The 22,194-nt window shown below is 47.8% G+C and overlaps 1 protein-coding gene across 2 annotated transcripts in view; it reads left to right on the top strand.

The window, feature by feature from the left end:
• LOC144762250 (exportin-5-like) overlaps window positions 1-22,194 on the top strand; it is a 1,106,737-nt gene that overhangs the window by 1,008,240 nt on the left and 76,303 nt on the right. For both annotated transcript variants that reach the window (XM_078647393.1, XM_078647392.1), the window contains exon 30: window positions 8,809-8,973. In XM_078647393.1, the coding sequence (XP_078503519.1) occupies window positions 8,809-8,973 (165 nt within the window). The remainder of the gene's footprint in view (window positions 1-8,808; window positions 8,974-22,194) is intronic.

Raw genomic sequence — 22,194 nt, 5'->3', positions numbered from 1 at the left:
GCAAATCAACGGCTTGCTTTGTCGACGCTCCCGCCGGGACCCGAGCACAGAGCCTGACAAGATCCAGACTTCCAGACCTCTCTGACCCTCTCTTCACGTCTGCAGCATAGCTGAGATCCGTGGAGGCGATGAGACACGTGGGACCGGACATCTTGAAAAGTCCACGACTTGCTAACTGTGCAGCTCCTGAGGTATCCTCGCAGCTGTGCACTGGGGATTGAGAAGCCCCGAATCCGAGCTCCACCTGCACCGAAGATCAGCCCTCCACACTCCACGAGTTCTGCGTGGGGCCCTTCTGCTTGTGTTCTGCTCGACGCGTTGTCCGGTTGCTGGCCCGTTGGCTAGTAGCCTCTGTGACAACAATCCTTTTGAACCAACTCGCTGGTCTGGTTGCTCCAGACTGGCCCTTGCCTCCCTGCAGAGGTGAGGCACCCCAGACCTTGCTGGTCTGCATCAGAAGCCTTCTTTGAATCCTGCGTGGGTTGCCTTTGCCAAGGCTTGTTGACTCCAATCCGGCAGTCGACCCCTCCATCTGCGAGAACCTTCATGGGACAGCTCCTCTTCAGCATCTGGTCATCTTCGACGCCTCCTGGTCCGCGTGGCTGAAGAGACAAGCTTCACGACAGCACCTGATTGCTCCTCGACTTCGTCTGGTTCCTTCCTGGTTCCACCCGGTCACTGGCTAGTGACCCAGACTCTGTCCCCTCTGCTTTCAGGTCTTCTTCATCCTCGATCCACCCTTGGATCCACCCGGACATCTTCCTCCTGGTCGCCTGCAGAATCTTCCTCCAGGTCTCCATAGGCTTCAACGGCGAAACCCGACTCATCTTCACACCTATGCACCCGCTTCCTGTGGGTGAAGTAACGCGAGTACTTCGATGCTCCCAAGGGTACTGACTATCCAAGTGTCTAGGTTTTTTAGTTGTTTCCTCCTAGCTAAACCGGAAGTGTCCTAAATCTTTCTTTTTCTAAACTCTAAGTTCCCATTGACTTAACATTGACTCACGCGTGTGTGTAAAGACACTGCACGCGCCGCCTGTGGGCCTCCTACTCCTAACCTAAGGTTCAGATAGTGTAGCCCCAGCGATTCTCCAGGCCCTAGGCCTTTCCTTCTCTCGTGACGTGGTACTTCTACCACTTTCTTAGTATATGGTTTGCTTCGCCCCTAGGGCCAAACTGTATTTTGTGCTACTTAACGTATTCTGATTAGGTAACTAGTTATGTGCTTTGGCCTCTGATCTCATAAAGAGTTCAGAGGAGTGTGATAGTAAATAAATACATATATATTTTATATATATATCCTGTGTGGTGTCCTTTCATTTGGTATTCAAGGGGTTACATATGGTAAAACAGCTGGCATTACACGCCCTCAAGAGTCTTTTAGCCTAAGACTGTTCTGTCCACGCTACCACTAGGATAACTGGTCTATAAGGTTAACTTACAACCATCACCATAAGGGTTGTTTGCAAGGTGTTCACTAGAATAGTGAACATCATATACCAGGCCAACTTCTCACACCTAGGTCCGGTCGAATCTCCTTACCACGGTGTAAAGGAGAGGGAGGGACCATCTACATCATCTTCTGTGACGGATACGGTTCCAGCCTTCAAGAAGCCATCTTCTCAGTCCTCTGAGAAGTCTGACAGGAGTTCCAAGTTGTCGACGACGCAGCTGAAGACTTTGTCGATGATGACGTTGAAGCCTAAACGTAAAGTGGACGAGGATGTCGGCGACGGCGAAGATTTTGTCGACGGCGGTGACGATGACTGTCTCGTCGTCGAGTGCTTCGACAACGACAACATTGGCGACGACGGCAACATTGACGACGACGGCAGCAGGTGCGTCAACGGTCTCATCGTCGACGGTGTCATCGACGCCCATCTCGACGGTTGTTCGCTCGTCGACGAAGGCTATTCCGTCGACGACGGCAGCATTGCCAGGAACAACTCCATCGTCGACTATATTGTCGTCGACGGAAAAAATCACCATTTCCATGTGACGCATTATATCTGATATGACGTCCCCGAGGAGGGTTACCCCTTTACCCCCAGCTCTGCTGGAGGATGAGGACGACTCGGATGAGGAAGATCAGAGCTCATATGGATATGCACGCAGTCCTTCTGAGCTTCTGGTAAAATGTCAAGAAACGGACTCTGAAGGGGAATACTTGCAGGAATGTGGGTACCAACATTCTGCTCAGCCTCAGGAGTATTCGGGTCAGAAGATGGTGTCTGTGCCTTCTTCGCTCTTGCAGAATTTACACAACATGCTGCAGGATTACAAATCCAGGTGTTCACAGCCTATGCCTGTTCTACGCAAGCCCTGCCGGTTCCTACGACACCTATACTGGTTTCTTCAGAGTTGCCGGCTCAGGTGATATCTCAGCCGCAAACACCGATTCAACAGGTATCTTCAATACCATTGGACACTCAAGCTGATTCCTCGGATGGGGATCAAAACTTTGACGGCAAACCAAATCAAGGCATAGAATGGGACGAGTACGTTATCCCAGACCCGGCTTCACCGTGTCCTGATCCGGTGGACTCCCCTCCTGCGGATATCGGAGGGTTCCATAAGTTAATGGAAAGAGCCTGTGGCACATAAAACTAGCAATGCCTTCTGTTACCACCGAGTGTTTTTGTATGACTTTAAGGAGCCATATAGGAAGGTTACTAGGTCTGTCCCCATTGTTCAACATGTTTGGGAGGAAGGCTTGAAGGCTATGAAAAACCCAGCGACAGTGGTCCCTGTGCTACCGCGCCTTGAAAAGAAATATAAAGCACCTGAGGATGGTCCGGCGTCTTTGACAGGACACCCAAAACCGGACTCGGTGATTTCTCAAGCGGCACAGAGGAAATCACGCAACCCATCAACTCCTTTAATAACACCTCCAGATAAGGAAGGCAGGAGATTGGACAACGCTGGTAAATGATTCTCATCTATGGGCTGTCTTCTGGTGCGGGCAGCGAATGCCTTAGCAATATTAGGCAGGTATGACCGCCAACTATGGTGCGACGTTGCGCCCTATCTGGATCAACTACCTCAAGGGGCAAACGGCGAAGCAAAGAAAATTTTGCAAGAGGGAGAGGCAACATCAATGTAGATTATTGATTGTGCCATGGATATCGCCACAACTGCCTTTCGATCATTGGCTGGTGCTGCAGTTCTTCGTCGCCAGTGATGGCTCAGGGCGACTTGGTTCAGGCCTGAAATCCAGAATAAAATCTTGGATTTGCCGTTTGATGGAGAGGCGTTGTTCGGGAAACATATAGACGACACTCTCCAGGATATCAAGAAGGATACAGAGACGGCGAGGTCTCTGGGTACACTTCAGTAACGAAAAGCTACTTTGAAAGGGGCCAGAGGTAAGACTTACTCCTACAAAGGATCCTACCAACAGCAACGGTACTCATCGTACGGATCAGGCTCTCAATAATACAGTCAGCCTTACCAACAAAGACAAAGCCAGTCCTCGAATTTCTCTCGTCCGAACAATAGAGGATGACAAAATCGCCAAGGATGGGATACGTCCAAGAAGCAATAGCGGCATCCTGGCTCTTCCTACTGTGCCCTCCTCAGCATAACATCAGACCGTTGGGTGCTAAACATCATTCGAAAGGGCCATACTTTGGAATTCACACAAATCCCACCATCCAAGCCCCCGGCCGCCATCCCATCAAAACATCTGCGTCTCCTGGGGCTCGAAGTTCATCAGATGCTCCTCAAAGGGGCTATAGAGCCTGTCCCCTCCTCCCAAAGAGGGGAAGGTTTTTATTCCATGTTCTTCCTGGTGAGGAAGACGCTAGAGGAATGGCGCCCCAGTTTAGATCTCAGGGTGCTCAATACCTATCTCATTTCCCTATCCTTTCGGATGGTTTCAATTCAAGACATACTTCGTCTTATCAATCCAGGGGATTTCATGGCCACGCTCGATCTCGAAGATGCGTATTTTCACATACCGATTCACCCAGCACACAGAAGGTTTGTACGGTTTACAGTAGCCAAGAGCCACTTTCAATTCAGGGTTTTACCCTTTGGTCTTCGCCCAGCTCCAAGAATCTTAACCAAGGTGCTGGCACCGGTGGCGGCGTTTCTGCGGAGGAATCATTTTCAGGTCTTCCCTTACCTGGACGACTGGTTGCTGAAGGCCCCGTCCAGGGGGGAAGCAGTCGAGGCATGTACAAACCTTTTTCAGAATCTGGGCCTTACTCTCAACAAGGAGAAGTCATCTCTGGTTCCATCCAGGACTGCACGCTTCCTGGGAGCCATCTTAGACTCGGATCTCAGCAAAGCTTCCCCGACTTTAGAAAGGCAAGAAAAACTGCAGTCGATGGCGCTGGCCTCCATAAAAAGAAGGTATCTTTCAGTACGCCGTTACAAATCCCTTCTGGGAGTGATCTCCTCATGCATTCCTCTGATTCCTCACTGCAGATTGAGGATGCGTCCTCTCCAGGAGCAGCTCGACATTCAATGGCAGCAAATTCACAGTTCGTTCGACGACAAGGTGACCATCACCTCACAGATGAAAACAGCTGCCTTATAGTGGACGAAGCAGGAAAACTTATCCCAAGGTCTATCCTTCGTAAGCGTTCCGTCTACTCAGATGGTGACGACGGATGAGTCACTGGACGGCTGGGGGGCAGTACTGCAGGACCTTCATGTCAGTGGACATTGGTCTCCTCAGCACAGTCTTCTTCATATCAATTTTCTAGAACTCAGAGAGATCAAGCTGGCTCTTCAAGCATTTCTCCCTCGCCTGGTGGGTTCAAAGGTTCTGATCCGCACGGACAACACCACAGCCAACACCACGGCCATGCATTAAATCAACAAGGAGGGAGGAACAAGGTCTCTCCCGTTGTCTCAAGAAGCTCAGGAAATCTGGGAATGGGCTATCCTCCACGACATTTCGCTGCAAGCGGAACATCTGCCAGGAGTCTTAAAAGAACATGCCGACAGACTAAGCAGACTGTCCTCAGTCAGTCACGAGTGGGAGCTGTACCAGGTGGTTCTGAACAAGGTTTTTCAACAGTGGGGAAAGCACTCCATAGATCTGTTTGCCACTCCGACCAACAAGTAATGCCTGTCTTATGCATGCAGGCTTCACCATCGAGGATCATTGGGGAATGCGCTTTCGATAGCCTGGTCAGGGACATTTTGTTACGCCTTTCTCCCCCATTCCAGTGATACCGAGGCTTATTAGGAAGATCAAGGTGGAGCCATGCAAGATGATCTTGATAGCTCCGGCCTGGCCGAGACAGTTCTGGTTCACGGAACTCCATCTGTTGTCGCTGGCCCCTCCTCTTCCCTTGCAAGTTCTTCCGGACCTTCTCACAATGTCCGGGGGGCAGATTTGGCATCCGAATCCAGCTTCATTGCACCTGACAGCATGGCTCCTGAGCAGCGAGAATTCATGAATCTTCCCATCTCCAATGAAATAAGACCGGTTCTCTCCCAGACTAGAGCTCCTTCTACAAATAAAACATACGGTTTGAAATGGAAAAGATTTTGCTTTTGGTGCAGGGCAGAAGGTGTTGATCCCTTCACTTCTCAACCCTATCAACTTCTGCCTTATCTCTTGTCCTTAGCTAAAACTGGACTGGCACATTCTTCAATAAAGGTTCATTTAGCGGTAATTTCTTCCTACTTGGCAACTGAACTTTGTTCTCACACAACTCATGAAGACCCCTTTTGAGCCTATTCATCGCACGGATATTAAATACTTTTCATGGAAGTTAGCTCTCCTTCTTGCCCTCACTTCCGCAAGACGCATTGGAGAGCTAAAAGCTCTCACAATTCAGGAGCCGTTTCTCCAATTCAAGAGGAATACAGTAATCTTACGGACTAATCCAAGGTTCATACCTAAAGTCCCTTCGGATTTTCATCTAAATGAGCCGGTGATTCTTAAATCTTTCTTTCCTCACCCTTCCACACCGGCGGAAAGGTCACTGCCTTCTCTGGACGTACAAAGGTGCTTGAAATTTTATTTGGATCGCACCAAGGAATTCCGTAAATCCTCGCAACTTTTCATTGCTTTTGGGGGTCCTCGCAAGGGCCTGCCTCTTTCAAAACAAAGTATTGCAAGATGGATCTCTAGTGCCATTCTCTATTGCCACTCAACAGCGGGGAAGCCGCTAACCAGCAGAATTAGAGCATATTCCACAAGATCTGTGGCTTCTTCATCAGCACTCTTTGCGGGAGTGCACATCAAAGATATTTGCAGGGCTGCAACATGGAGCAGCGTGCACACCTTTACAGGACATTACTGCTTGGACTCCTTGATGCATGAGGACACGGCTGTGGGCCAAGCGGTACTGAGGAACCTCTTCCACTGATTGGTGAGCTTTCCTTTTCTATCCCTCCTTCCTTGTTTGCACATTTTGTATCTTTGGAATATTGATGGCTTTTGCAATGTATGTTTATGCCACAAAATGTGCTGTATTGCTTACTGCTTGCTACTCTCATACAAAGCATGGGAATCTATGAAAGTTCCAATACTGGGGCAAGAAAACAAGTTACTTACCTGTAACTTTGGTTCCCCAGTATTGGTAACTTTCATAGATTCCCATGCGCCCGCCTCCCCAAGGAAAGCTCAGCCTCCAGCAGATATGGTTACTAATACACAACGGCTGCGAAAATCTGAGGCTCTGAGGTTCCTTCAGGAGGGTTCTAAGCGGTGAGGCTCTTCTGATTGGCTGATGATTAGTTTGGTCTCTTTTACAATAAGAGGCGGATATGCTACAAAAGGGAATAAGGCCTAGGCCTTTCCTTTCTCTTTTGTACCTACTGCTATGTTATTTTCGGTTACCGAGACTCCCATTCCGATGACGGAGAATGATACAAAGCATGGGAATCTATGAAAGTTACCAATACTGGCGAACCAAAGTTACAGGTAAGTAACTTGTTTTCATCTCCCTCCTTTTGTATCCAGGTTCAAAGAAGTAGGGGAGGGCGTACCTTGGGGTACTTCCCTAGTTCTACTTTCTGTAACATGAATCTGAAACCCCTGGCAACATTAATTTATCAACATGGAATTCATTTTATGAACCATGTCGATAAGACACAAACTATTTTGTCAGTAGATTGATCTATTTTGCCCCTCTACTCTTTTCATAACTGTCTTAGAGACATCTCTTGCTGTCTAGGAATGAATTCACTTAAATGAAATAGGACAAAACAGAAATTCTCCACTGCTCCATTGGCAATCCTCCTCTTCATTTACCCGTCACTTTTTGGCCTCCTCAATACATATTAGAATTGCAAACTAGCGACGTCACTGAGTGTATAATGTTGATGCATACACTGTAATATGCAATGATCTTTGGTGATGGGGGATGCATAATATGTGTACGGACTATTATGTTATGATTTTGTTAAAAAAATCTTTAAGAAATAACAATAAACAAAAGAAAAATGATGTTAGGGGCTCCTGACTATCTCATCAAACAGATGCGTCTGATTCAGACAGTTGCTGCCAAGCTTGCGCTGTCCTGTCTTCTCCCTTAGTCTTCAGTGACGCTTAATAAATTTCATACTGCCAGGATTAAGTTTAAGGCTTTGTGTATTGTGCAAAGAGCTTTACGTTGGTCTGCTCCTCGTTTTTTACAATGAAAATTCCGTCATTACAAACCTTCCAATGCATTACGCTCTGCCAAAGTTAACTTTCTCTAAAAATGTAAATAATAATAATCCCCTGAAGGAAAATGAATAATCACTTGCCTGTATTCCTAGTTTTCATCCAGGAGAATCTTCATTATAGTCATAAGCAATCCTCCTAACTCCTCCCCACAGAAAGAGCAAAGGGATTTATCCTCATTTTGTAAGTGTTTTTAATTTTATTTTTCTTAGTACTGTACAGTTACACAGTATAACATCTCCCTAATGACATCATTTCCATTCCCCCACCCCGTCGGGTTGGAGTGTACCTAAGCAACCATAGGAGAACAGGAGGTTTGCACTTCTGGCTATACCACACAACACTTGGATCCAATAAAAGGGTATATCCTCATTTCTACCATTACACTTCATCTCTGCAAAAGAGTAACTGACTCAGCGGCCACCTACAGTGCATGATGGATACTAGTGAAATTCATTTGCTTAAATGAGCTGCACGGTTTGCCCATCCTTTTATATTTCAACCTATATGGCTACATTGTCCCTAATTTATCCAGTTTCCTTTGAAAAATGATTGTGAAACAGTTTTCTAGCCACTGAAGCTAACTAGTTCCTGGAAATAAAGTATATTACCGAAAAATGGGCAGCATACCCTTGTAAATGCTGCTGCAAAACATTTGTCTTTCTTAGGAAAATTGGCTTTTTTGAAAATAAGTGTGTGCACATTTTAATGTATTTTTTGTAATATGTGCATTAGGATCCTGCATGTGGGAGGGACGGTTCAATTCAGCTCTTATTACTATAAGAAAGACTCTCCAGGAGGAGCAGTAGGGTCACAGCAAAACTGTAGTTTTGTAATAGTGTGTGACATCAAGCTAACTAGAGACCTTCCTTTTTTATGGGCAGCTGCACACTCGGTCTTTCACAGCCAAATGGTGGCCCTTTTACATCCTATCTTAGTTCGAAAATTTAAAACACTAGAAGGGGACAAAGGTACCAGGTGAAAACAGTCACCTTTCAGTAAGTGGATTTTCCCTCACAAAGTAGAACTTCCATTGGTCACATTAATTTTCTGGTAACCCATTACTTTTTAAAACATTTTTCGAAACCACTTGAATAAATAGATATTGGCATTATAGTGTCTTTGCTTGCCTCTTAGTTGAGCTATATAAATGTTTAACCTGTTCATGTCTGCAGCGTTCTCGTTACAACGAACTGAGGATGGTGATGGAAGATGTTCCAGACATCGATAAGGCTGCCCTGGAGCTATTTGATAAATCACTTTCCAAACCAGTTGCATCGAATAAGGAGGAAGAGGCCAGGCAGGACACCTTCAGGCGCCTTCTTAAAGGCTGTTTTGTGGTAAGGAATGAGCACATTGTGCATACGGGGACAAGATATGAATCCTTGGTTAATCTTCTGTGAAGAATGTGGTCCACTGCAAACATGACAAACAATGTGGGTGAGGCATGATGTTTATTTTGATGTGCAAAAGGAATGGGGCAATCAGAGGTGTATGTGAAAGCAGGCAGGGTTTTTTTATTTGTTTTTTTAAAGTCTTGACTTTCTAAAAACAAAACTTGATTTAAAAGCTGTATAAAACATATCACCAAACATTCGTAGATGTTATACTATGTGTAATGACGCATTCTGTAGCAAGTTGTTTGTAGCCCCTTTTGTCAGACCTCTGTGGTCCTTGATTTCAGATTTGGGTTGGTGTTGGTATGCAGTCCTGAAATTCATGGATAATCATGACACATCAAAACGCACCACCAACATTACTGCCAGTCACAATAACGTATCTGTTCGAGACATGTGTGCTATAGCTACACATGCTTTGCATACTCCTGGCATTTAGTCTTGAATGTTTGCAAGTTGTTTTTCTTGAAAGTCTTTTCCAGTCACAAGGTAAGGTGACTCCTTCTTTCGGTGATAATGGGCATCAACTCCAATGTTAGATTGTTTTCTTTCTGCCATCAGATGCAGACGTGTATTTCGGTGCTCCAATTAGAAACCGTTAATCAGGATCCCTTTGGTATGCAAATCACTCTACCCTCATCTGTATTTTTTTGGTCGCATCTTGTATCATCTGCTTGTCGAAATTCTGAAAACTTTAGTGATTGAATCAGAAAACTCCAACTGCGGCCTTCGGGCCTCACCCATTTCCTTTATCTAACTTCCACTCAAAAATCCGTCTTCTAGTCTTCTGCCGATAGAGTGGACACCATTTCAGTTCTGTCCTCGGTGCCATTCAAAATACCCACGCACCGACCTTCAGAAAGTGTGTAACCTCTGCCTCTCCCCTGAGCATAAAGAAGACTGCGATACTGGTTGGTCATTCTTATCCAGAAAGAACCTGCGGGACCGTCGGGCTTGACAAAGAAATGCAGCAGCAGAGTATTTAGGACACCCCTGATACCTTCGGAGATGACATCGAGCAAGATGAAATGAAAGAGTCAGAAGAGGAAGAGGCCTTCTCCATTCAGGACTCCGATTAGGAGATCAAACGAGGGTCCTACAACAATCCAGCTTGACAGGGTGCCATGAGTGCTAAAGCCCCTTTGCGCACAATACCCTCTTCCACCAAACAAAAAACTTCTGGGCCACCACTGCCATCAGGCCATGGTGGGCAACGAGACTCTGATCCCAACACCCCGCCCTTCGCTCGGCACCAAACAGCAAGTCAAACTTTGGGCCGAGACGACACCACTTCAAATCCGAAAGGTAAAAAGGACAAATCCAGCTCAGTACAGAAAATGTTAGCACCACAACAGAAAGATGATCCTCTAAATCCTCTGGAGCCAATTCTGGAAACCATAAAACAAAAGCTGGATCCAAAACAGAAGAAAATCTATATAAATCCCGACACTGAACATATTACGGTGAAACCTTCCTTCTCTAAAAGCAAAGTAGACACTGGATATAAAATCCGTCTTAAAAAGAAAAAGGACATGGCTTCTAGCCCTATTCACCACATTCCTTAAACCCCTCCACCCTCTTCACCAGTGCCTATTATAACAGCTTCAGATCCTCTGCACATCACATAACTGGGATCTCCAGGTACGGATCCCGATATAGGGGATGGGGATGACACTTATGAACACCCCTATTACAATAGGAGCTTCAGGGGGAACACCAGGACAACCAGCCCCCCACTCAACATATGTCAAAACAATTGGTGGCTGTCCTTGCTCAGATACACAAAACACTTTTAAGTTTTTAATGTTAGATGAACTTATTTCTTTTTAAACCTAACCTGCAATGATTACCATAACTATATGGTTATTTCACTATAGTGTATCTCAATTCAACTTAAAAACTACCATCGACCGTCCACCCATTAACTAAAAAAGTGTGGAAAGGAAAAAAGGCACCTCACGGTTCCAACACCTGGGGGGGGGGGGGGGGGTGAAAGACAGTTGACTGGTACTCGCCAGCGAACCCCACTTCTCATCATAGGTTGCCTTTTTCCAAAAGGGAAAGAAAATGTGTGTGTGATAGAGAGAAGACCTCTGCCCAATTAAACAAAACAAGGGAAAGAACGAGAACCAAGATGTGATTCTACTTTCTACAAAAATGCCATAATAGTGCCAATGTAACAGGACCCCGTGAGAATATAAGAAAATAATTCACCAATTAAAAATTGTTCAAGCTTACTTGCTTCTAATACCCTTTATTTCTTGCTGTAAGCTCTCCCACATTCAAAAATGGCTCATATAGAACGATAATAGTAGTTATTAGCCAACATGTTTCGTTGCTGTAACAATTTGAAGCAACTTCTTCAGGGCTAGGGATCCAGAATCAGTTTTCACGGGAGGTTCACATCAAACCTGCGATGGTAGTGAGACACAAACAAGAGAGAAAGGAAGCACCACACGTAAATCGCGATACATTTAAAAGTGCCATCAAGTTTCACAAAGGTAATTGAAAGTTGAAGAAATAAATGAAAATGCTTATAATTAAAACTTAACACTGCTCATATCTAAAGGTTGCGTCAAGATTGTGTACCTGCAACCTTAAGGAGGGGGGGAAACGCGTCAGCTGATCGCGAACCCACACGGTGACTGCCACCTGATCTTGTCACCTATACATTTTCAAAAAAAAGGCCATACTATGACTAATAGAATTAGCCCAGATGACCCCCATGGGGGCATAGTACTTGTTCACCCACATCACGCCAAAGTTTAAAATATGTACAACATGAAGTCTAAGTTACGCATTCAAATTAGTCACCTAGAGTATAAATATTAGGCATACATAGGTGCAAATGCGTAATGCTAATTCTGGTCATTTGATAACACGATTAATAAATCATTTAGTGTGTCTGTTTGCAAAACAGCAGGCTTCCGATTGCTATCCCTGCAAAGCGCCAAACAAAAGTCTCATGTACCGGGTACTCGAAGTGCCCGCATTACTTTCAAAACGTTATCTAATCGCCAGGGGCTCTCATCAAAAAATGCCTGTGACTGTCTCTGTCTCCCCAAGCCACTCAGTCCACCACACTCTTACCGCGATCACGAAAGCGAAGTAATTTTACTCGTCCCGCCCTTGTGCCTGTACCACCACCTCAGTATAAACGGCAGGCACGCTGGTGGTGGCGCCGGTCACGTGATGCGACGTGCATCGCGTCTAGAAAGCCACGCCATTTTGGTTTGGGAGACTTGAGTATCCGCGGCAATGCTGACCAAATTTAATTAAAAAATGAGGCGCATTGCAGCGAAAAATGCTTTGGAAACGGAATTACTTAACATTCCATGTACTCCCCTATTCAAAACTATTTTTTTATTTTTTTTAAATGTATAAAAAATGTATTAAAAAAATGTTTGTTGTTATATGAAACATCATGCTCAGACCCTCACAAATGCCTGCAACAATACAGGTCACTCCCCCTCTTCTTTCATACACTGGCAAGAAGCACAGCTATGAGGTAAAACAGTTAGTCATAAGTATGTTATTTCTCTGCCCTGCTTAATTCTATATCTTGCCCATACATAAGCAGGGAAAGCCTGGGAAGATAGCAAGAGGAACAAATTACCCACAAGCATTGCTGGCACCCTCTCAAAGATAAAAGAATAGAGTGCCCAACAGGGATCGCTATGCCCCATCATATTGGTATTAACCTATAGCTAGACAGAGCGTTCTGCGTTAAACTCAACACCAGTGAAATCCAAGGTACAAGAAAGCGGAAAAACTGAAAGGCACTAAAAAACAGGCATGCGACATTGTTCTTACAGGGGTAATATGACAAGTAACAAAAATTGTAACAATGTAAGTCCTACAAGTGTTATAGAGATACAAGTAAAACTTCACCTTCTCGTCACCTTATTCCACTCAATAATGTCATTAAGACCATCTTTGTCTGTTTTTTCAGAGAATATCCATTTGGCCTCCTTTCTCGCCAAAATCATTTCGATGTTATGTGTTTCACCATGAACCCTTTCAAGAACAGTCCATCTCAGGTCCCTGGGGTCATGCTGCTTTTCTTGAAAATGTTGGACTAATCTAGTGGTGAGTTTCTTGGCTTTAAGCGTGCTGAGATGCTCCTGCATCCGTAACTTGACCTTCCTTGCTGAAGTTGAGCAAGAAACCCATTCTAAAATGGTAAATACCCATGGTAAGGTTAGTGGGGCAGTGATAGCCACAGCCCCAGTCCAAGATGTCCTCCCTGAACAGGTCAGGAGGGTTGTGCCAGTCACAACCCAATCTCAGACAACTTCCTTCCCAGAACAGGTTGTCAAGGCTGTCATGGTAACAGCCCACACCCAAACTGAGCCCCCTCCTGAAAAGGTTGGGAGAGTTGTGATGGCCACAGCTCAAACTCAGACAGAAGATAGTGTTGTGAAGCCTGAAACCATGGATCACTCCACTCAGACAGAGAGCATTGAGGAGGAAGAGAAATCTCCCTCCCACCAGACTTTAGGAACAGATCAGCCTCCTCAGGGAACTGATCTGACCCCTTGTGAAGCAACTGCCACAGAGGTAGTCAGGCCTAGCCTGGCAGAACCCCTGATGTCAGTGGACCCTTCCAAGGTGGGACCCAGTCTGGAGCAGGTAACCTGCCCCTCTCTACCCTGCCTCAGTCAGCCCAGGGCTGTAGAGGTCAGGGAGGCCAGTGCTGGACCCCAAGGGGCCCCCTGTCCAAAAGAGTTTCCCAATCAGCAGATTAAGGGCACTGAAGCTAGTAGACCTAGCCAAGTGAAAATAAGACACACTCCTGAGGGATCCCCCTTAAAATTAGTTAGGGACCTCCCACAGATGGACACTGTTGGGCACAGCCAAACTTGGGACCTGAGGGCCCCAGACCTGAACTGTCCCTCCAGTAAGCCAAACAGAGGGACCCAACCTCCAGCTGTAGGTAGCCAGAGGTTGACCCTGAGAGCCCAAAACAACTCAGTCTTGGAAAGAAAGGCCTCTATGGTGGATAATGATTGGAGGAAGCTGAGCCCAAAGTTAGTGGAGCCTCACTTCAGTACTCCATTTCAGCACCAGCCTTTTTCTTTGACAAAACACACCACAGGTAGAGATTCCCTATGGTGGAGACCCTCAGACACCCTTAGGGTGAGGGATTGCTTAGTGGACCATGACATAGGGGGTAACCATGCCAGTGCTGGTACTTCCTTAAATGGCCACTTAGGCAATATAGGCTTACCTGGACAAGGATAGCCTTATCTCCTTTCGTTTGGGGGGGGGTTATGTAGGAAGGTAGATCCCTGACTATGGTTGCCCCCAACTTTTTGCCTGGTGTTTTGCTGGTTTTCTGACTTAGTTGACCTGAGGCCCTGCTATTCAGGACCTCAGGCCCACTGCTCTCTCTGTAAAATGGATTCCATGTACCTTAGGTACATATCTAAATTGGATACTGAGCCACCTTATCAGTCCCTGTACAGTGTACCTTAGGTACCCAGGGCATAGGTGTACCCAGGGCCTACCAGGGGCTGCAGCATGTATTATGCCACCCCTGGCTGGCCATCCAAATCTGACACAACTGGCTGCACGACAGCTGGGGCAAGGTGGTGTAATCACCCTTTGCTTTAGATATAGTATACCTATATCTAACCCTAAAATGGACACACAGATCTCCTATCAGTCACTCCTATGGCAGGCCTTAACAATCCTGGAGGCAGAGTGCTTGGAATCGTGTGAGATGGTGCTCTGGCATGAGCTGAGCCTGTCTGCGGCTTTCGGGATCCATCCCTTAGCCGTTTCCATGATATCGCATACCATATACTCTTAAGTGCATTATAATCCTCGCGGTTATATGCCAACTCTGGTATCGCTTTATCAAAACATGTCGTGTAAGGTGTCATACGAATTGGAATACTAACCCCTCGCCAATTCTGGCGACGGGGTTAGCATTCCACCCTTATAGAGGGACACGACATGTATGTAACCCCTAACCCCGGTTAAAGTCAAACAGAGCCTCAGCTCCACAAAAAGGATGCTGCCACCGAGACACAAGTCTGCCCTCCTGCTGCTGGGAGTCCTCCCAGAGCAGGAGATAAGGACAAAGGGTTTCCTGCCAGGGGCGGTGCCAGCACCGTCCCAGACAGGGTTTTGTGTATTGTAGGTAGGCAGGGCTTTAGAGGAAGGTGACTGCACGTGGCACCCCGGTGCTCACTGTGCATAGGCTGGCTGGAACCAGTTCCAGGGTCACTCCAGACCCTGTGCTGGGGAAAAGCCCGCCAAGGAAGTGGGTGTAACCACCCCCCTCCTAGTCCCACCCCTAGGGCAGGACTTAGTCGCGTGCCAGCCCCTTTTTACAGGAAAGGTAGGAACTGGCCCCCTTCCAGATCAGATCATCTTTGAATCCTGAAACTACTTTCCACGAAAGGAACTCAAGACTTCTTCCTAAGATTTCTCCCTTGTGACTAAGGAGTAGTCACCCTGCATCCGCAGGCACCATCTAAGAACACTGCGGTCTGCTGCACGTCCTTCCTCCGGAATCCGACTGCCCAGCTCGACGAGACCCGGCTTCCCTGGCACCTCTGACCTCTACCCACCTCTACAGCACAGCTGAGAACCGTGGGTGCGACGAGACCTCGAGGGACCGGCCATCGCCAAGACTGCACGACTTCTGCACAGCAAGCCCACCGAGTAATTTCCTGGTGAGTGCTTTGGGGTCCGAGAAGCCCCCACCCTGAGCAGCTCCAGCACCGAAGAGCAGCCCCCCAGCATCTCCACAATCGGCGTGGGGCCCTTCTGCTTTTGCTTTGCTCACCGCGTTGTTTGGCTACTAGCCCGCTGGCTTGTGGCCTTCTGAACGACGCCCGACGACATTTCTGCTGCTGGTCTGGTTGCTCCAGGCTGGCCCTTGCTCCCTTCCAAAAGAGGAGCACCCCGGACCCTCCTGGTCCACTCAAGACGCCATTTTGAGTCCACCGCGTGGGCTTGAATTAGCCAAGGCTTGTTGCCCAATCCTGGGTAACTTCGACGCCGACAGCTTCATCCATCGTGGGACAGCTCACCTCTCCATCCTGGTCGCCGACAACGACTCCTGGTCCGTGAGATCTGCAGAGCCAGCGTCGCCCACTCACCTAGTCGAGGTGACTTCGCCCGGTGCCATCCTGGTGCCCACTTAATCACTGGCTAGTGATTCAAGAACTTGGTCCCCTCTGCTTTCAGGTTTCTTCTTCCTCGATCCAGGCTTGGATCCAACGAACTTTCCTTCACTGGTCGCCTGCCAGCAACTTCCTTCTTCCAGGCTCCTGGTCCGGCAACGAGATCCCCGACGTCTTTTCAGACCTATGCAGCTGCAGCCCCTGGGCTAGGTAACTTCGGCATTTCGGTGTCCCAGCATAGCCTCACTATCCTAGGGTCAGGATCCACTGTCGTTTTCTTCCTACCAGGTCGGGTTCGCCCGTGAACACTAACTTTGCCTTTACTAGCTTCCATAGACTTCGTCCCGCATCCCACGTGAGAGTGCACACTCTGCACCCGAGTCCCCTAGGCCTCCTAGAAGTAATCTAACGATTCTATAGTCAAGTCCTAGCGAGTCCAAAGCCTATTAGTACTGTACTTACCTGCTAGTAATTTCGCATTCCACTTTTAAAGTATATGGTTTTTCGTGCCCCTCGGGCATTTGTGTATAACGTGCTAACTTAAGTATTTTCGTAAGAGTTTTGTTGTGTGCCTAGCACCCTGTCCTCATAAAGAGTACAGGGTTGTTGTGATTCTAATAAATACACTGTTTATTTTCATAACACTTGTGTGGTGTCCTTTCACTGGGTGTTCAAGGGGTAATGTGATGGTAAAACAGCTGGCTTAACACGCCCTCTAGAGTCTTAGCCTTAGACTGCTCGTATCCATGCTACTAGGATAGCTGGTCTATAAGGTTGACTTACAACCAATCATCAATAAGGGTTGTTTGGACTGATATATAGTGAACACTAGAATAGTGAACACTGCACATCAGGCCAACTTCTCACAAAAGGCCTCTTTGGTGGATGATGACTGGAGGAAGCTGAGCCCAAAATTAGTGGAGCCTCACTTCAGTACTCCATCTCAGCACCAGCCTTTTTCTTTGACAAAACGCACCACAGGTAGAGATTCCCTATGGTGGAGACCCTCAGACACCCTTAGGGTGAGGGATTGCTTAGTGGACCATGAGATAGGGGGTAACCATGCCAGTGCTGGTACTTCCTTATATGGCCACTCAGGCAATATAGGCTTACCTGGCAAGGCTAGCCTTATCTCCTTTCGTTTGGGGGGGGGTTATGTAGGAAGGTAGATCCCTGACTATGGTTGCCCCCAACTTTTTGCCTGGTGTTTTGCTGGTTTTCTGACTTAGTTGACCTGAGGCCCTGCTATTCAGGACCTCAGGCCCACTGCTCTCTCTGTTAAAATGGATTCCATGTACCCTAGGTACATATCCAATTGGATACTGAGTCACCTTATCAGTCCCTGTACAGTGTACCTTAGGTACCCAGGGCATAGGTGTACCCAGGGCCTGCAGCATGTATTATGCCACCCCTGGCTGGCCATCCAAATCTGACACAACTGGCTGCACGACAGCTGGGGCAAGGTGGTGTACTCACCCTTTGCTTTAGATATAGTATACCTATATCTAACCCTAAAATGGACACACAGATCTCCTATCAGTCACTCCTATGGCAGGCCTTAACAATCCTGAAGGCAGAGTGCTTGGAATCGTGTGAGATGGTGCTCTGGCATGAGCTGAGCCTGTCTGCGGCTTTCGGGATCTATCCCTTAGCCGTTTCCATGATATCGCATACCATATACTCTTAAGTGCATTATAATCCTCGCGGTTATATGCCAACTCTGGTATCGCTTTATCAAAACATGTCGAGTAAGGTGTCATACGAATTGGAATACTAACCCCTCGCCAATTCTGGCGACGGGGTTAGCATTCCACCCTTCTAGAGGGACATGGCATGTATGTAACCCCTAACCCCGGTTAAAGTCAAACCGAGCCTCAGCTCCACAAAATGGATGCTGCCACCGAGACACAAGTCTGCCCTCCTGCTGCTGGGAGTCCTCCCAGAGCAGGAGATAAGGACAAAGGGTTTCCTGCCAGGGGCGGTGCCAGCACCGTCCCAGACAGGATTTTGTGTATCCTAGGTAGGCAGGGCTTCAGAGGAAGGTGACTGCAAGTGGCACCCCGGTGCTCACTATACATAGGCCGGCTTGAACCAGTTCCAGGGACACTCCAGACCCTGAGCTGGGGAAAAGCCCGCCAAGGAAGTGGGTGTAACCACCCCCCTCCTGGTCCCACCCCTAGGGCAGGACCTAGTCGCGTGCCAGCCCCCTTTTCCCAGATAAAGGTAGGAGCAGGCCCCCTTCCAAATTAGATCATCTTTGGAATCAAGACACGACTTTCTACGAAAGGACTTCAAGATTTCCTTCTTCAAGATTCTCCCTTGTGACTAAGGAGTAGTCACCCTGCATCCGCAGGCACCATCAAGAACACTGCGGTCTGCTGCAAGTCCTTCCTCCGGAATCCGACTGCCCAGCTCGACAAGACCCGGCTTCCCTGGCACCTCCGACCTCTACTCACCTCTACAGCCAAGCTGAGAACCGTGAGTGCGACGAGACCTCAAGGGACCGACTATTGCCAAGACTGCACGACTTCTGCACAGCAAGCCCGCCGAGTAATTTCCTGGTGAGTGCTTTGGGGTCCGAGAAGCCCCGGCCCTGAGCAGCTCCAGCACCGAAGATCAGCCCCCCAGCATCTCCACGATCGGCGTCGGGCCCTTCTGCTTTTTGCTGCTCACCGCGTTGTTTGGCTACTAGCCCGCTGGCTTGTGGCCTTCTGAACGACGCCCGACGACATCACTGCTGCTGGTCTGGTTGCTCCAGACTGGCCCTTGCTCCCTTCCCGAAGAGGAGCACCCCGGACCCTCCTGGTCCACTCAAGACGCCATTTTGAGTCCACCGCGTGGGCTTGAATTAGCCAAGGCTTGTTGCCCAATCCTGGGTAACTTCGACGCCGACAGCTTCATCCATCGTGGGACAGCTCGCCTCTCCATCCTGGTCGCCGACAACGCCTCCTGGTCCGTGAGATCTGCAGAGCCAGCGTCGCCCACTCACCTAGTCGAGGTGACTACCATCCGGTGCCCTCCTGGTGCCCACTGACTACTGGCTAGTAGTCACGAACTTGGTCCCCTCTGCTTTCAGGTGTCGTCCATCTTCCAGATCCAGGCTTGGATCAACTCGAACTATCTTCACTGGTCGCCTGCCAGCATCTTTCTTCCAGGCTCCTGGACCGGCAACGAGGACTCCCGACGTCTTTTGAGACCTATGCAGCTGCAGCCCCTGGGCTAGGTAACTTTGGCATTTCGGTGCCCCAGCATAGCCTCACTATCCAAGGGTCAGGATCCACTGTCGTTTTCTCCCTACCAGGTCGGGTTCGCCCGTGAACACTAACTTTAGCGTTACTAGCTTCCATAGACTTTGTCCCGCATCCCGCGTGAGAGTGCACACTCTGCACCCGAGTCCCCTAGGCCTCCTAGAAGTAATCTAACGATTCCCTAGTCAAGTCCTAGCGATTCCAAAGCCTATTAGTACTGTACTTACCTGCTAGTAATTTCGCATTCCACTTTTAGAGTATATGGTTTTTCGTGCCCCTCGGGCATTTGTGTATACTGTGCTAACTTAAGTATTTTCGTAAGAGTTTTGTTGTGTGCCTAGCACCCTGTCCTCATAAAGAGTACAGGGTTGTTGTGATTCTAATAAATACACTGTTTATTTTCATAACACTTGTGTGGTGTCCTTTCACTGGGTGTTCAAGGGGTAATGTGATGGTAAAACAGCTGGCTTAACACGCCCTCTAGAGTCTTAGCCTTAGACTGCTCGTATCCATGCTACTAGGATAGCTGGTCTATAAGGTTGACTTACAACCAATCATCAATAAGGGTTGTTTGGACTGATATATAGTGATCACAGTGGAGAAGTGTGGCTCAGGGGTTAGAGGCGGCAGACCCGGAAGCTGAGATCGGCTCTGGACCAGGGTTCAATTCCCCGCCTCGACGGGGGTTGGGCTCAATTAGTCCACGGACTCGATAATTCTCGCTCCGGTGCCTACTCGACTCACGGGTTCACACTCTGCGACTCTGGGCAATAGCTTGCTTAATCTCCACAACGGCCCCTCGCGGCGGGATGCCTGGCTTTCACCTTGTGGATACCCTGCCGGGGCTATCTCACAGGGGAATACCAGGACGGGTTCCCTAAGCAAGCGCATAGATGCCTGCGATGTGGGCGATTTGCGCTATATAAATACATGTACATTTACATTTACATTTACATCAGGCCAACTTCTCACAAGGGCCCAGCCTAGCGCGATGCGCGTTGCGCTCTGCCCGGTCCCGATACCGCAGTTGCAATTACAGATTTTCACAGCACCTTGCGACTCTGGTGTGCGCTGGGTCGCCTCCGCACTCTTTGAACCCACTTTAGGGTGTGAAAGTGCTGGATGGGTGGATTTTGAACGGATTTATGTCGCCCGGAAAGCGTAGCTGCACTAATAAGGGTCCATCTTGCTTCAGGCTCTCTAGCGCCCCCTACCTGTGGAACTTGCTATAAATTGCACTAGCTTTGCAGTGGAGGAGTGATAATAAGCGTCTTGAAAGATAGACAAATATCACACACAAAAAGTAACTTGGTCTTCTGATGGATGCTGCTTCCCACAGGTTCTTCACCTTGTGATTGAGTGCCAAAGCAATACCCATCTAGGAGTGAGAACTGCAAATTAATCGAGGAAGTCATTTAACACACCCTGGAGAAATATCCACCACTGCGTGCTTGGAATGTGAGAATATGTAGCAAATAATTCAAGTTGACCCAAGTGAAGACCCGGCAGGTGCTAGCCACCAGCACACCTCTGGTTGTAGCAATGGAAGTAGCCTTGGCACTCGTAACGTGGGCTTGAATACCAGCTGGAGGGTCTTTCTTGACCAAGGCTTAAAATATCTATAGGCAGACTATAACCAATGTGACATTTTCCACTTTGCTTTCACCTTGCCCTTCCTTGATCCAGCAAAACCTGCAAAGAGCTGATCATCCAACGTGTGAAGTTGAGGTAAAAAAACACCACACACCTGGGATACAATTTATGCAATCTCTCATCTTCCTGGTTGGGAAGTGGAGGAGGGTAGAAGAATGGAAAAGTGATGGACTGGCCCAGGTCAAAAACACTTACCACTTTGGGGTAAGAATGAAAGACAGGTGCAAAGATCCAGTTCATCCAGGTACAAAACCGTGAAGGATGTTAGAGCTGAAATGGGCAATTGTGCATTGGTTCAAAAGGGGACGCCATGAGGAATTTTAAAAGAAGATTCAAATCCCACTGTGTAACAATAAAAGAAGTGAGAGTAAATAAGTAATATAAACCTTTTAGAAAAGCGTACCAACCCTGGGGAGAGGGGTTGGCCTAACGGCTAGGGCGCTCGACCTCGGACCTGGGGATCTGGGTTCGAGTCTCGGTAACGACGCCAAAAACCTCCTGTGATTCTGGGCAAATCGCTTAATCTCCCCGTGCCTAAAATGAATGCGTGTCATCATGTAACGTAAGTGGTGCTATGTAAAGCGCTCTGATACCTGATGCAGTTCGGGTCTAGTTCGCGCTATATAAAACTCTGCAAAAAAAAAAAAAACTGTGTTGACATAGAATGCTGGTCACTGAGACCCAAAGTTGGATAGGTAAGACAGCCTTTCAGAGTAGCCCCTACCAGCCCATTGTGGACAACAAGTAGTTTGAAGCCTAAATCATTGAAAAGGCTTGAGTGTAAGAGATTCAGACCTTCCGATTCACACCACTGAGCAACTATATTGGATTATCTAGCAGGAATAAGAAATCTAATTCTCCATGCATGCAGCCTCCGAGGGATGATGTGGAGGACCAGACCTTCCTGCTGCAAAAGTAGTCCCACCCTGTGTAGAAGAGGACATAGGAGCAGAATACTGCGTTCTAACAGAGTGGCTTAGCAAATCTTCCTTGCACAGACTTGAGCATTCAAGAGCTAGCCGGTGGCCCCAGAGAACTGTGAAACAGTGTTTGAGGCATGTGTGGCTGTAGATACACATGCTGTGCATACTCCTGCTATATAGTGTTGGGCAAGTTGTTTTTCT

This window comes from Lissotriton helveticus, chromosome 6 (genome assembly GCF_964261635.1).
Source record: "Lissotriton helveticus chromosome 6, aLisHel1.1, whole genome shotgun sequence".
NCBI classification, from domain to species: Eukaryota; Metazoa; Chordata; class Amphibia; order Caudata; family Salamandridae; genus Lissotriton; species Lissotriton helveticus.
This window is presented reverse-complemented; position numbering and strand designations above follow the sequence as displayed.